This window comes from Perna viridis, chromosome 11, assembly GCF_037379345.1.
Source record: "Perna viridis isolate PV_CMFRI_1.1 ecotype Kerala chromosome 11, ASM3737934v1, whole genome shotgun sequence".
Lineage (NCBI taxonomy): Eukaryota > Metazoa > Mollusca > Bivalvia > Mytilida > Mytilidae > Perna > Perna viridis.
Window position 1 is genome coordinate 15930990 of NC_142455.1, and position 16359 is coordinate 15947348.

The 16359-nt window shown below is 32.6% G+C and overlaps 1 protein-coding gene across 1 annotated transcript; it reads left to right on the forward strand.

Annotated features, from left to right (window-relative positions):
* The first annotated feature begins 281 nt into the window (after positions 1-281).
* On the forward strand, positions 282-13053 carry LOC148603115 (citrate synthase, mitochondrial-like). The gene is made up of 9 exons (XM_088553878.1): positions 282-404; positions 2820-2867; positions 4206-4313; positions 5416-5637; positions 6449-6619; positions 8075-8274; positions 9092-9221; positions 10329-10640; positions 11517-13053. The coding sequence occupies exons 1-9, from the start codon at positions 357-359 to the stop codon at positions 11682-11684; spliced, it is 1407 nt and encodes a 468-aa protein (XP_088410004.1). The 5' UTR covers positions 282-356; the 3' UTR covers positions 11685-13053.
* Positions 13054-16359: the final 3306 nt, after the last annotated feature.

Consider the following 16359-nt stretch of genomic DNA (forward strand, 5'->3'; position numbering starts at 1 on the left):
CAGGTTGTTTAAATTGGTTTACTATACACAGCTTCATATAAAAAAAATTGTTGTGTAAATAATCTGGCACTAATAAAACATCAAGGGCGTTAAGAGAAATATTATAAGATTAAACTATTTCAATCATACAGGATAAAAAACCAGGACTACAATTATGTAACAACTGCATTAACACACCACATTATCCGGGTATCAGGAAAATTGTTTTAGTCAATTCATATTTTAGGTACGACGTTATTAGTTACGATTTGACTTAAAAGACTTCCGTTTCTTGTGACGTCACAACTAAATTGACCTTGGTTGCCGGTGTGCTAAATTTTCACTCCACTTTCTCTTTGAAGGCAGTTGTCAGCACAATGTCCATGATAAGAACTATTGCCTCTTCTCTCCTGCACCAGAGCAAGGTAGTAGAAAGTAGAGTGGTTCACGTTCAATGAGATGAAAAGCAGCTTAGATACGATACACGATATGCACAACACGTTATATGAATGTCGAGTCCAGGACATTTTCATGTTTTTGTAATAGTTAACAAGGTTACACACAAATATGGTCCAGGTATACATGATTGATACTTCATTGTCGAAGGATGCTGTCCAGATACGTTTAATATGGTGTAACGGACGTCTTTTGTATGTGCAAGTTTCTCAATGAAAATTTAAATGGCCAGTTATGACTTTGTCTTTGTAATCTGACTAAGGAAACAGCAATACCAATCTAACCATATAAGTAGTTCTTTTTAATAAATGGTTCTAAGTGTTTGAATGTTTGCTGATGTATTCGCTTTTCCAGATCTATGTGTCAATATCAACTACCTATATTCTGACTTAGTAACCTCATACAGGACACCCTGTTGTGTGTTACGTTTGTGCACTGGGCTCTGTAACTATAACACTGTATAAATGAAAACTCCATTAGAAACACATAGTTTATTTGACCAAGTACACAGCCTTTGATATGAAACAGTGGTGTGTATTGCTTATAAATGCATAATGCTTAATAAATTCAAAATAAACTGGTATGACAGTGCAACTGGAAGTGACTGACTAACATCCTAAACATTTGTTTACCACGCCATATTTGTAGCTCGACAGAAAACCAGAAATACAAATAATTTCATGATAATTTAGCGTTTAAAGAAGTTGAAAGGACTGAATAATTTTAAACCAAAGCATTCTCTTGGAATGTTACATTCCTTTGAGAAAACGCATAACCGTAGATAAGTTAGAAGCAAAGAAGGTACAGGCTGTAACAGTCTTAAAGCATACAGACGATGTGCTACACACCTGAATGGCTATCTATAGAAGAAGCAATGATCTGCGTCGATGAACTCGATTAAATACTCAATGCTGACTGAATTGACCAATCAATGCTATGATTGTTACTCCTGTGTTATGAAATCAATCTCGTTTTCAAACACATTAAGCATATGTAAAATACAGAGACTCAACAGTTAAATGTGAAACTCCGAGCTCAGCTCACTACTGTTTATATCCATAATGAAATCATATGATAATCATGTGATAATAGCAAAAGCATGTGTACATGTAAACAGATTAAAGTAACTTCCATTACAATGGAATAGATAAAAGGGAGTATCACAGGGACTTGTAAAAGTGATAGGAGTTTGGGGACCATTTGATGGCGTATTCGCCAGGTTCTCATTTTCACCACCATGTAATATTCCTTAAAATTTTTACGGGAGGTATTATGGTATATGAATGTCTGGCGTCCAACTGCCTATTGTAAACATGTTGCATCATTACTTTAAAAAAAGTGATCCAAATTCTATTGAAACTTAATAAATTTGTTTTTTATGATGGTCAAACAGTCTGTATACTTTTTTGGTGAAAATCAGATTAATTATTTTGACTTTATAACTAAAATAATGGGGGTGTTTTTTCACCTGTTGCACTGTATCAAATAAACGATTTATGAACTTTACATTTGTTAGTTATATTAATCTAAAGATCTGGACCCATTGCCATAAAACTTGAAAAAATACCTAAGTCTGAGAAAATTCCTCAACTTTTTCAACCATATTCATTTCTTCTTGAAATTAGAGAAAAATAGAAAAGACCTCCAGACTGTCAGATAAGATTTACTTATTTTCACTGAGACGTGATCTTTAATCAATTCTTAAATTTCCTCCATTAAGACAGTAACATTTTGTTACTTCCCATGTCTGGGACATGACTTTTTTCCCTGGTGTATTCAGAAACCATACATGTAACTTAATCCATTGGAAAAATTAAGATACATGTAGTAACAGCGTAGCTCTTTCAAGGAATAAAAGTTTACCCTGTGAAAAATTGATATTTGTATATTAAAAATCTGACAGAACTGTTGTATCTTGAAATAGTTCCATGATTCACTGATGCTTCAGAGCACTTACAGTCTTCGAAATTGACCACCAGCCTGACAGCCATGGCTGTAAAAATGCTGGCAGAATTTGGCTAACATGCCAATGATTACTATGTATAAGTTCATTAAAATATTTGAGTTTGTGCTTGTTGACAGAAATTTGTATGGCAAAGACTGACTGTGATAAACATTATACAGTTGAACTTGGAATAGTCAAAATCTTGAATGGTATTAAGCTACATTTTGTGTTAGTGTGAACCCTTGTGTTTATTATTTTTAAAATACACAGTCAAGCAAATTTGACTGTATAATTTCCACCAACTATTTTAATGTCTTATGCAAATAATGAGTGATTGCCACAAGTGGCTGTAAGCATTAACTGAATAAGTGAGTTCAACTATTTTCTGTAATTAGTACTTTTTGTACACAAGTACTAATTTGTGTCTCTGTTTTTGTAGGTCTTGTTTCCAGCTACCTCAGTTGGTGTCAGACATGCCTCAAGCACAGTAAGTTTAGTATTGAGATATTTCTAAAGCCTGCATTCGAACAGGTTGGGATTTGTTTTAACAATGTACAAGTATAAAAATGTAGAATCATGAAATTCCCGCAAGAAAACTAGCACCGAGGTCAAAGTTGTCACAATAAGAAAAAAACAGCATTATTACATACCTATACCTCATTAATAAAGGGACAGGCTGTTTACATTTTTGTTGTGAAACAGTATGATGCTGTTGGCTTCCATGTCTTCATCAACTTTAAACACTTGGCTACAGTGTGATATTTGAACATAAGTTTGTAGATGTTGAAAAATTAATTTTTTTTAAAAGATTCTATATCACAAAATGTAGGTTGGCATACTTTTTGGGGATTGTGGTCCCAACTATTGGTAAAAAAAATATTATTCCATTTAATTTAACTGAGTAACTTGAGTAAAAGGATATTGATCTTGATGAAATTTTACTGTATTAAACTTAAAAGGTCAGGTTGATTTTGGGGGGGGGGGGTATGATCTGAACTGTTTAGGAACAAGGGACTATAAATGGCCAAAAATGTGCATTCAACTATAGCACAAGGAAAAGTGTACATATTTCAATGTACATTGTAATTGTGCTTCAAGGTTCCACAAAAGGAAGGTTTTGATGGCTTTAAAAAGGTTATGACCCTAACCTTTTAAACTAGGGGCCAAGAAGGAGTCTGGATTTAACTTGTATAACTTTATCTAATTACAGAATTTTAAACATTTTCATTCCGGTCAAAATCTATTGCTGTGTTTGACATTCAATCATTACCCAATTTGACAAATTTGGTTATGTCAGCACTTGTTCAGGGTTTGACCTCAGCTATCAAGCTGTGCTTTAGACAGTTAAAGAAATTATTTGCTTCTTAGAAACTTTTCTTTGAAGTAGAATTCTTATTTTATGATTAGAACAGTTAAATATGTCAATTTTTTTTTCTTCAGTTTCTTTTATGGACAAACCAAATACCCTGCTTTGTAACTACACTTGACATTTAAGAAAGACAAATGAAAAATAATTATGTGTCTATTAACTACAAGCTCAAAAACTTGCACATAAGGCTTTCTAAAATCAAGTGTATCTCAAAGGATGAAAATACAGTGTGTTCTATGTAGTTAAGCCTTCAGCCAGGTTATTTCCATCATGCCAGAATGACAAAAATGTGGATAAGCTTCAGTGACACTCTCTAGATTAGACACTGGGACACTACTTGCAATATGTGTTCAGGAAGGCGTGAAATGAATTATTTTGTATTATACTGATTTGCTACATGTAACTTAGATTTTCATTGTACGTTGTTTTAGGTCGTGACTAATTGTTTATTTCCAGAACTTAAAAGATGTATTAGCTGATATGATCCCAGAGAAACAAAAGGAAGTCATAGAACTTAGGAAAAAGTATGGTGATACAAAAGTTGGTGAAGTTACTCTTGACATGGTAAATATTTTTACATTTTAAGGTAGTAGACCTGGGGTAAGGGACACAACTCTTAAAAAATCATTGGAATGTTTGTATTCACCATTTTATACCCATCTCATGTAAGCATCAAAGTAACTTGGTCTGATTTCATTCTATTTCAAGGGAAGCTTGAAAGGCTTTCGTGAAATTGTATAAGATACAAACATATCACTGATTTGAAGAGTTATGTTCCTTACTCCAGGTCTACCTTTTTAAGAGTTGTCATAGATGTAATTATGAATTATTGGGTTTATTTTGTTGTGATATTGTCTTAAAAATTTCTACCTATCTTACTGTTTTAAGAGTGATGGAAATTTTTCAGCTGTAAGCAATGGTTGCTTTGGTTGGTGATTATTAAAAAGAAAGTCATAACTTTTTTCTAAACAAAAGCTAACAAAAATGTCATGAAAAAATATACAGGTATAAAAATTGTCTACATATATTGCAAACAAGGCCTTTCTTTATCTTAATTTATCGAAAGTTGGTTCAGTTTGAATTCTATCTATGGGGATCTCTGTCATTTTGCACATTATTTTATCAATGGTCAACACAACATTAAATTTTCATTTTGGGTAGTGTTAGGATTCAAGAAAAAATAGATAAAGAATTAAACATTTAAAGGTTAATCTACAAAAAATAATGAACGTTAACATAATTGATCATCAAAGAAAATTGTTGAATATAATGTATTTTAACAATTGGGAAAGATTTGTTTAATGGCATTGTGTACTGTAGAAAAATAAAAAAAAGAAATAAATGTTCTATTTTGCCTAAGGTTGTATGATGGTTTTACATTATAATAAGGTCTAGTAGGATAATCTCTTTGGATAGATTTATAGTTACAATTGTATGTTCAGTACTACAGTAGCACTTTTGTATAAATTATTCCCCTTGACAAATAATGAAATGAGGTGCTTGTATTTGAAGAAGTTATACTTTATTCTTTTAAGTATTTGGTCTTTACCTTATGGTAAAATTATTATCCATGATCATGAATGGGTTTCATGTTGGTAATTCAGTATGAGGTTATTTGTCCAAATGCGCTCATGAGTAAACCTAAATACTTTTATTCATGTTTCAGATTTATGGAGGCATGAGAGGTATCAAAGGACTTGTAACAGAAACCTCAGTTTTAGATCCAGAGGAAGGTATCCGTTTCAGAGGTTACAGTATACCTGAATGTCAGGAAATTCTCCCCAAAGGCAATGGTGGCAGTGGAATGGAGCCCCTCCCTGAAGGTCTGTTCTGGTTGTTAGTTACTGGTCAGGTTCCCACACAACAACAAGCTGATGCTATTAGTGAGGTAATTTAATCAAAACATTCTTCAGAAAATACCACAGTAAAACAGAATTCAAAATGGAGTCAGACTCATAGTTATGGAAATAGATTTAATTACCAATAGCTTTTAACAACTGATTAAATAAAACAACACAATTAGTTAAGTGTCATAATGAACTTGTTCACAGGCATGATTTTTTGTGTGTTCTTTGTGGAGTTTAACTTTTTCAAAAATCTGATTTTACCATTATCATTCTTCAGCTTTTTTACCTTTTATTTACTTTTGCATTTTTGCCAGCTTCATAAAATCATCATTTAACCGAATTATACACATAGAAAAAAGGTTTCCTTTACCCCTTAGTGAAAAAAAAGATATGTGTGTTCACTGTTCCCTACTGGAAAAAAAATTGGGTTGGCATATAAATTTTTGTTGTTTTTTTTTGTTTTTTGTTTTGGACTTGTGCATACAGTTTCATTTAAACAGATAGTTAACATTTCCATTGCAGATACAAGATACTTACAATAATACATGATTCTTTTGTGTTTAGTAGCAGTTTTCTTGTTCAAATACACATTGCAGACCTGGAGATCACTATGTTTAGATATGTAATTGACAAAAACAGTTGCGGACCATGACATAATTTCAGGATTATTATTATCCCAATGCTGCGGGATGGGGTAGGATAAAATAGTGTCAGTAAACACATACCTTTTTTTTTTGGCCTTAAACAAAAATTTTTGATAATACATGCATATTCATATCTATTCTCATTTGCTGTACATATGACTGACAACAAGAGTTGTTGAAGCTATAAGAGATTTTTTCTTTATTACAGGAATGGAACAAAAGGGCAGCTTTACCTAACCATGTTATCACAATGTTGAACAATTTTCCATCAAATCTCCACCCAATGTCTCAATTCAGTGCTGCCATTACAGCCCTCAACAGTGAAAGTAAATTTGCTAAGGCTTATGCTGATGGTGTCAAAAAGACATTGTATTGGGAGGTATGATGTAACTAGTATTTCTTTTTATTCCCAGAAGCCACCAATTTCCACTGCTTTCAGTTTTGAGAAAAAAACCCAATTGTTTATTATAAATAGATGCAGGCCTGTTTGAGAAATAAGTAGCAGGGCGTTAAAGGCAAGTGGTATTTTTGGCTGAATTTTACCTGTGGAAATCAGGTTATAGAATGGTGAATGTCAGTTTTTTTGTAACACTTTTCTTAGCAACTACTAATTTGCAACATCTTGATATTTGGTATCCAGCATCAGGTACAGGTCCTATATTGTGGGATTGGGTTTCAGGCTTGTTGGACATCTACTTCCTGTTTAACAAAATTCTACCGTTTCTGTCTTTGATAATTTTTTTTCTTGTATCTTAGTGCTTTTGTTTATATCTGAAATCATTTTCTATAGTATGTGGTTTCATGTTGAAATTTGGTTTATGGGTGACTGTTTTTTACTTATAAGGTTGGAAATGTATAAAATTGACAATGCAAGGCATTTCTTTTGTAGCAGAAATGTTGTATGTTACTCTCCTTGGAGAGTGGGCTGATAACATCCCTTAATAATAAAGGATTAAAAACTGTTTGAACCATTAATATATATTACTGGAATACTTTAAGTTTTAAGAAATGGTGCATGTAACTGACATCTCGTAATTTAAAAATGACTACTGTTCTTTTAATTAGGGTACATACACTTAAATCATAATTCATATCTGATGTATCAAGATTTTATCAAATGTCAACTAATTAACAGTCATTCAGACTCTTCTGTCTGTCACTTCATATGTTTAAACTTATCCGGAAGCAAATGGTTGTGAAAACCTTCCTCAATATAAATAGTGCAGCAGTACTAACTACTCTACATCTTAGTTTATTCTAAAAATGCATATTTATGTCCACTTCATATCTGTTGGTAATCTGTTTCTTTACAGCAAGTCTCTTGCATGTTGTTCATATTGTACAGAACAGACTTGATCATGTGTAATAAGCGAGCAAAGTTCACTCTTAAATGTTAAATAGAAATTCATATAAAAAATTATTTGTATTGACCTCTTGAGAAACTTACTTCAAAGCAGTGATACATCTCATCTATTGGCGCTTTGAAATTTAATCAAAACACCTGCTGAACAAAAGTTTCAAAGACCCACATGTTATTTGATCAGAACCCCTCAGACATTTTTAAAAAACATTTTCCAGTTGTTGTAAAACAAGGCATTCTTAGAGGACCCCATTACTGTTTGACTAATAAAATTACAAATATTTGAAATATATTTTGTTGGCTCCCACAGATGAAAATTTAGCAAAAATTGTGTTAAAATGACATGAAATATATTTCATTTAATAGTAAACCTACTAAACGCTTTTCTGACACTTGAGGTAAATGTCTTCCTCGTATTAAATTATCTTGTGTGCTGTGGTAAACAGAATTTAATATATTTGATTTTGATTTCAGTATGTTTATGAAGATGCTATGGATATGATTGCCAAGTTACCAACAGTTGCCTCCATTATTTATAGAAATTTATATAGAGATGGTACTGCAGTCGAGGCCATTGATAATAAAAAAGATTGGAGTTGGAATTTCTGTTCTATGTTAGGTTATGAAAATGCTGATTTTATTGAACTGATGAGAATGTACCTCACAATTCATAGGTTTGTAAAATTCTTTTTTAACATTATTGCTGCATCATTGGTTTTGTGGTAAGTGCAGTTGGTCATGTGTTTGATCTCCAGTTGGGTCATACTAAATATGCTGAAATTGGTAGTTATTGCTTTTCCACAAAACCTGCAGCACATACATGCACATATAGGTAAAATAGTCACAACTGGTTGGCTCTGAGTTAGAGAATTTGTCCATTTGTTGTTACTCTGCTCAGGCTGTTGCCTCTGTTAGCTAGCACATAAAAATATGGCTCAGCATTTCAGATAATTTCTAGACTAACTACTCTGCAAAGCATTTGTAAATTTTCTTTTCAAAAAAATGCCTTTACTTTCATGAAATATGATGTTGAGGAAAATGTCTTGTATAGTTATTGACCTAAAATATCAACAAACTGTTGGAATAGGAAAATACTTATGTAATAGTAAAACTGAAGTGTAGAGAAAATGCAAATTTTACAATAACCCCAATAGTAATTGAGTGGTCAAAATTACTAAGAATTTTGAGGTTTAAACATGAAGTTGGACTTGACAAAAATAAGTACTTGTAGTAAATTTACATAAAGGTGATTCTTATACCTTTATATTACAGTTGTTAACAGTCTTCACAACTAACTTTCCAGTACACAGGCCCAAAATACATTTTTCAGAAATTTTTCTATACTGACTGTTGGCCTATATTAGTTAATTTTACAGGCCCACCTCCATTTTGACAAGCCTTGGGCCTCAGACTACTGCTTAACCATGAAGACTGTGTTAAGGAAATAAACATTCTTTTTCATAACATTTTAATACTAAATTGTCATTCCAGTGACCATGAAGGTGGTAATGTCAGTGCACACACAACCCACTTGGTAGGAAGTGCTTTGTCTGATCCTTACCTTAGTTTTGCTGCTGGTATGAATGGCTTGGCTGGTCCTCTTCATGGTTTAGCTAATCAGGTAAGTTTTGCTTCTGGTATGAATGGCTTGGCTGGTCCTCTTTATGGTTTAGCTAATCAGGTAAGTTTTGCTGCTGGTATGAATGGCTTGGCTGGTCCTCTTCATGGTTTAGCTAATCAGGTAAGTTTTGCTTCTGGTATGAATGGCTTGGCTAGTCCTCTTCATGATTTAGCTAATCAGGTAAGTTTTGCCGCTGGTATGAATGGCTTGGCTGGTCCTCTTCATGGTTTAGCTAATCAGGTAAGTTTTACTGCTGGCATGAATGGCTTGGCTGGTCCACTTCATGGTTTAGCTAATCAGGTAAGTTTTGCTTCTGGTATGAATGTCAAACTTGGTTTGTCCTCTTTGTGGTTCAGGGCTATTACGTGAAAAGGGTGTGTCATGGGTGCAGGACGCTCATGATATTTAGGGGCACCACCAAGACATTAGAATTGAGATGCAATACATCTTTTGAGAACAATTCAAATTTTATCTCCATCAACACAATAATAAATCAACTGCATTCTGCCCCACCTCCCCCAGGCAAGTTTTGTTTTAACAAAGATTTTTTTCTTTATGAGCTGATGAGTATCATATTTCTCTAGTTGCAATATTTAAGTTTCGAATTTTTACTGTAATATTTTGTGTTTCTCAAGCAGTTCCCAATTTGGAATACACTGATAAAAGTACAACCACAAAATCAGGAACAGTTATCTACCATAATAAACTCCATTGTGTACAAATTACTTCCAATACTTGACAAAATTGTTTTAGTAAAGCTATGATGAGTTTTAGTAGTGAAAATAGACTTTCAGTAGTATTTTTCCTTTGATGTTTACAACCATCAGTTTTTTTTCCCCAAAAGGGACTTTCCTTCAGTCAAGTTATTGCTTTAGTGAATAACCACCACAAGAGCCTGTTAACAAATTCAGCTCAGCACTTATCTAGGCTTTTTTTTTTAAGTTTAATTCAAAGTCACAAAAAGCTAGCCTTAACACTATTCTATCAGAGTTGGCAATTACGATTGCTCAACTTGAAGTCTCTGTAGTTAAGTTCACATATCTTATTGAGCACACCTATTTTGTAGGACAAAATACAAAGCAATGATAAATTTATGTTTTTTTGCAGGAAGTACTGGTTTGGTTGACTAAAGTCCAGGCAGAGGTTGGAGCTAACATATCAGAAGAAAATCTCAGGGACTGGGTGTGGAACACACTTAAATCAGGACAGGTTGTCCCTGGTTATGGTCATGCTGTTCTGAGGAAAACTGATCCAAGATACACCTGTCAGAGAGAATTTGCCCTTAAAAAGCTACCTAATGATCCATTGTTCAAATTGGTATCAGCTTTATACAAAGTCACTCCTGATATTTTAATTGAACAAGGAAAAGCTAAGAACCCATGGCCAAATGTAGATGCACATAGTGGTGTTTTATTGCAGGTAGGTGTTTATTTGGCACTATTTGATTGGCTGGTTATAAAATAAAGTAGAGAAGTAGGAAAGTCAGACTTCCATGAATGAATTACATTTTGAAATATGTCAATTTGGAATCAATTTTAAAAGCTAAATATTTAATTGAGAGATGCCATAATTAGAATAATACAAAAATTAGAAAGTTGAGAGGCCAGGATGCAAGAACACCAAATTAAACATTATAGAAGCTTAACCCACACATCATACTATATATAAATGATCAACTAAGACTCCACAAATATTTGAAGCAAGGACCAAGTGCATCAGCAGGATTTACTTTGCTTATCTTGTAACCACTTCCAATTTTTGACTAAGTCTTATGTGAAATAATCAACTTTTGGGCAGTTTATGCTTTGTGAAATGTGAAGGGGTTAAAACTACCCCAAAGTTGGTTATGCGAGCATAACTTGGTAAAAAATTAAAAACAATATTTATAATTTGATTTCTAATTGATTAAAGTTAAATGGTTTGTCCCTTCATCAAAGCCGTATTAAGTTTGGAATTGAATTGCATACTGTGGACTGATTAACAATGATGACAGCACATTACCAAGTTAGTTTATGGAAAATAACCTATCTTGCCCAGATGAACATGATGAAAATAAACAATTAAATTATTTTGTAGTCTTCACAACTAACTTTCCAGTTCACAGGCCCGAAATACATTTTTGAGAATTTTTTATATAGTGGCTGTTGGCTTGTAGTAGTTAATTTTACAGGCCCACCTATATTTTGAAGTTCATGGAAACTAACCTATCTTGCCCAGATGAAAAGTAAACAATCAAATTAAATTATTTTGTGGTAGACAAAGTTTGTTTATGATTCTTCATGTGTTTACTTTCAGTACTATGGTATGACAGAGATGAATTATTATACAGTGCTGTTTGGAGTATCTCGTGCTTTAGGATGTATGGCTTCTCTTATTTGGGATCGTGTTATGGGACTTCCTATCGAAAGACCAAAGTCTTTTGATACTCCTGGATTTATAAAAATGGTAGGGGGGTCAAAATAAGTAACAGTTTTGAAGGCGACTTTTATATTGTACAAAAACAGAAATTTAATAGCAATGCACTGATTATATTATTTTTTTATGATTTAAAAAATGTCTTCTGGTGAGTGAACCAATAAGCATTATTTTTTTCCTGAACAGTAAAAATGGAAAATTATGGAGAAATAAGTAACTTGTGAAATTACTTTCCCTTGAACTTAACACATTTCTTAAAATGTTTGTCTTGTGTATTGCAAACTCTAGCTTTTACTGTTATTATCTGGTGTTTCCTTTTAACTTCATTATTGCCTATATATTCAGATAATGTAATAAATATTGCTTTTTTTCATGTCCAAATGTTCAAACATTGCTTCTTAGGGTGGCTTTCTGGGGTTTCTTCTATTTTCATGTGATATTGAACTGGATATTTTGTTGAATACCTACTGTAGAATATGATACAAATACAGTTGTTTTTTTCAACTGTTGCTTCCAGGGTTTCTTCAATGGTCACAACACATTGAACTGGATATTTTATTGAGTACCTGCAGTTCCCATTTTTTTATTCTTACTTACAAAGTTTGTTTAGACATTCATCAATAAATTACTGTTACCATTTTTTGACTGAAAAGAAATATCTGGCAAAAGAAAAGACATTTATATGAAGTATTCTACAAAATTTACATGCCTTTTTTTTTTCTTAATAAATTAGTGGTATGAATAAAGCAGGAAATAAGAAATATGTAACTGTACATCATTTGATTCTTGGGAGTTTATGTTACATGTTTAAGGAGTGGGAAATGAAAGTATATTGTTTCTAGGATGGTCTGTGAACATAAATTATAGGTTTTATAACTTTCCTTATTAAGCTTGTTACAAGATCTGTTAGTTGTGTATTCCTTCTCTGGGTAAAGTTTTTTTATTGTTTTAATTATATACTTTGACCTATATTGTTATTTATTATATGTAATCTGTTGGTACTAATATGGTTGCAGGTTTTAAATTACAATTTTCAGTAGGGAATTTAATTTTTTTTCTGTATAAATTACTAGTACAGTATTAGTTTGTATTTATCATCTTGCATAATCTATACCCAATCAAACAAATGAGAGAAACTGCCAATTACTATAATAAAAATGAAGTTGGTAACTATTGCAACAAATAAAATTTCAATTGGTTTATGAACATGATGTCTCAGATTTGACGGCAGAACCATCCTTTATTTTTTGACACAAGACACATCATCCAAAGTGATAAGTTAGTGTGGTTTGAGTGTACATGTATTGTTTGTTACCTCAGTGATCGTTGTATATTTATATAATAAAGTCATACCAATTGTACAAAAGAGAAATTGGAGTAAGGCAACTATTTCTAAGAAATAAATCAATTAACAAGACTGCTGTATTTTTCATGATGCCAAATTTGGTGAAAGTCAACTAGCCATCTATTTGTATTGGATAACTAGGTATCCCTAGGAAGAAAGTTGAGCAAGGATCCCTTTTGGCTTCATAATTTGTGCATTTTTATATAAATTGATGAAAACTAATTTACAGGTTGTAGTATAGTAAAATGGTCGCAAACACTGTGTACAAGCTGGTTTTCATGAAATATCAGTATGCATTTATGCAACTTTTACAAAAACCTTAAATTTCAAATATTTCTGCAATTTTTAAGATGGTTTTTGAGAGGAACAGAAGTGGCCAAGTGTTTGTTCAATCAAAGATATTTTTACATGGATTGTAACTGACAAATATATACAAAATATATGAAGTGAGAATGAGAATGAACATGCACGAGGCCATTGTTAAAAGAGTGAAAAACTGCACAAATTCTGGTGTTTTCCAGCAGTTTTAACAGATTTTACTAATTTCAGCCAAGTTTGAAGGGCATATATGACTGTACATGTTCAAATTATTACCATAATACAATTGAATCACTATAAAACACATTGAAGAGTTGGAGAAACATCATTAAATTTTCTTCAGGTAGACTTTGATTTAAAGGCCAAATTTTGCCCTTACCAGACCAACTCCTTTCTGTATGTGAATTTCAGTTAAGGTTCAGTTTTACATTAGAAAACAACAGTTGTATAAGCCGTCAATTTGAGAAAAAATTTTTTTAAGTATACCAGTTAGCAAACAGAACCAGACTTACTATTTTACCAGCAATGCGTCAGAAAGGTGTTTATTTAATTATAAAAACTGCTTTGCTAAAATTTCTTCCATCCAATCAGAAATTCATTCTCTAAAAATATACACAACAGGTCAATATTTTTTCTTGCACATACATGTAAGATGAAAACACACATCTTGATGAAGCTGGGTATACTTTTCTATCATCTTGCTTATAGTTGTCATTTACCAGTTTTTACTATGGGTAAAATTATTATCTAATAGAGTATTGCAGAAGCAAGATCAAAACACGATCTCCTTACATGGTGATGAGAGTAATTTTCTAAGGTTAAAATACATTCTACCAGTATAAAAATATAACAAGTCACTAAATATTTTAAACTTCAAAAGAAGTTGCAAGATCTTTTTAAAATCATAACTGGGAATTGTACTTTACATTGAACTGGAAAAAATACCAGATACAAATCTATTTACTGAGAGTTATGTGTGCAAACATTGGGACATAATCTTAGTGGTCATTTAAATTTTCAACTTTACCATTGCAGTTATTTGGCTGGAGAAAGAAAGTTCTGAAAGAACAAGAGTACTGAAATATATTTCTTGTGCCATACTAGAATTATAGACTTCAGGAATTTTTATACAGCCACAAATAATTGTGGTATAATGGTATCACGCTGTGCTCATCATGTGTTGACATTTCATGCCCATTATAATAACTTCAGTATTGTGTATAGATCTGTATGAAATTCCACAAGAGTATTTAATTTTGGGTTTGTGACGAACTATTTAAGGATTTATGGTCAAAAATGGGCCAAAATCAAGCATTTTCACAATGTTTTGAATACAAGTTGATTGTGAATGGATATTTTAAAATGTAGCACTAAGTGTCATACATGTACTACAAAAGGAAGCAAGGGATTGTTTGTTGGTGTTGTGACTCAATCTGGAATAAGGGTAAGGAGTGGCCAAAAACAAGCATTGTTATGTTTGGAAAATATAACCCGAGTTCGTGTGAATGGATAGATATTTTTTGAAGTTATACTAAGGGTAATATAACACAAAAAGAAGGCTGAAATTGATTTTGAGAGTTGTGATTTGAATCTTAGAATTAAGGGAAGAGAGGACTAGAAAAAAAAATAATTTCAGAGAATAACATGATTTCAAGCAAAGGATTTCTTTTAAATTGTACTGCATTGCAGCATACTGCTAAAGGAAGGCTGCCATTTATTTTTGGGGGTTTTGATACAAACACTATGAATAATAGTCAAATGTACAGTATATGTATTTAGGCTAACTAGGTGTGCAAATAGAACTATCGATGCAATATTGGAGTTATCTTTCTTTGAAAGGCATGCCACAAATAAGTCATTCTTTACAAGACAATGGTCTGACTTCGATTGAATTTTGTGATAAAGACTTGAAATTTTCAGTAATTAAGTGGCCAAAAGTGTGTGTTTGGGGGGGGGGGGGGGACTTGCATTTTCTGATGTCCAAGAGTTTGTTTGAAATTGTATTCAAGGTGTGATACCACTAAAGGAAGACTGAGATAGATTTTTGGGGTTAGAACTTGAACCTTGGAGGAATTAGGGGTCTGAAACAAGCATTTTCCTATTGTCCATATAATATCTTCAGTAAAAGTGAATGGATTTCAAATAAATTTTACTACCATGTGCCATACCAAAATAGATTGGGATTGATTTATTTGGTTGTGAATTGAGCCAATAAGAATGAGGGGGTACAATGGGAAAATTATTCAACATTTTGTCCGGAGAATATTATTTCCTTATGAAAAATTTTCCACACCTATTAAGTTGTGTCCACTACTTGAATGATAATATCTACAATAATTTATGAAAAAGCTAGAGGTAATTGAACGCAGGATATTATTTCATATTATATTATTAAATAATATCATACTTTTGATAAAATGGATATTTATCAATTAAACAATATCCTGGATGAAAACTTACCAGTAGGTGTAAAACATCCCATGAAATAACATCCAGGATATATACTTATTAATATATGAAAATTAATATTTAAAAACACCCTGGATAGTAATTAATATCTAAAAGCATCCTGGATAACATGTCACACAAAATACCAAGCCCCAATTATATATATATATATATCCTAGCTGGCCGAGTGGTCTAGGGCGCTGGACTTTGTGCAGGCGGTGTTGCCATAGATGTCACAGCGGTACAAGTTCGAGTCCCGCGGAGGGAACGACCAAAAATTTGCATCGCTAATTTGACAGTTCTAACATTGTTGGGAATTATTCAGACCTTTATATATATATATTTAATAGCCATGGAAAACATTTCACTATTACAAAATATTCCCGGTGGACAGTATTCCGCGCAGGATACTATTGGATGTTACACATGTCCAAATGGAGCATTGTGAATGAGATACTTTAAACTTAAGTGATGAATCAACTTGACAAGACATCAAATATGTAATATACCATAGAATTGACTATTAAGACTAGCAGCCATGCCATCATGTTACGCCAGTTGTGTTCAGCCTCCTGCACCTAGAAACTTTATCTTATTAACCTAACCCCATTA

Excerpts from the sequence above, each read along its gene's own strand:
- LOC148603115 (XM_088553878.1), top strand. The coding sequence starts at position 357 with ATGTCCATGATAAGAACTATTGCCTCTTCTCTCCTGCACCAGAGCAAG. Across the intron at positions 405-2,819 it reads CTCTCCTGCACCAGAGCAAG|GTCTTGTTTCCAGCTACCTC; the intron begins GTAGTAGAAAGT and ends CTGTTTTTGTAG. Across the intron at positions 5,638-6,448 it reads AAGCTGATGCTATTAGTGAG|GAATGGAACAAAAGGGCAGC; the intron begins GTAATTTAATCA and ends TCTTTATTACAG.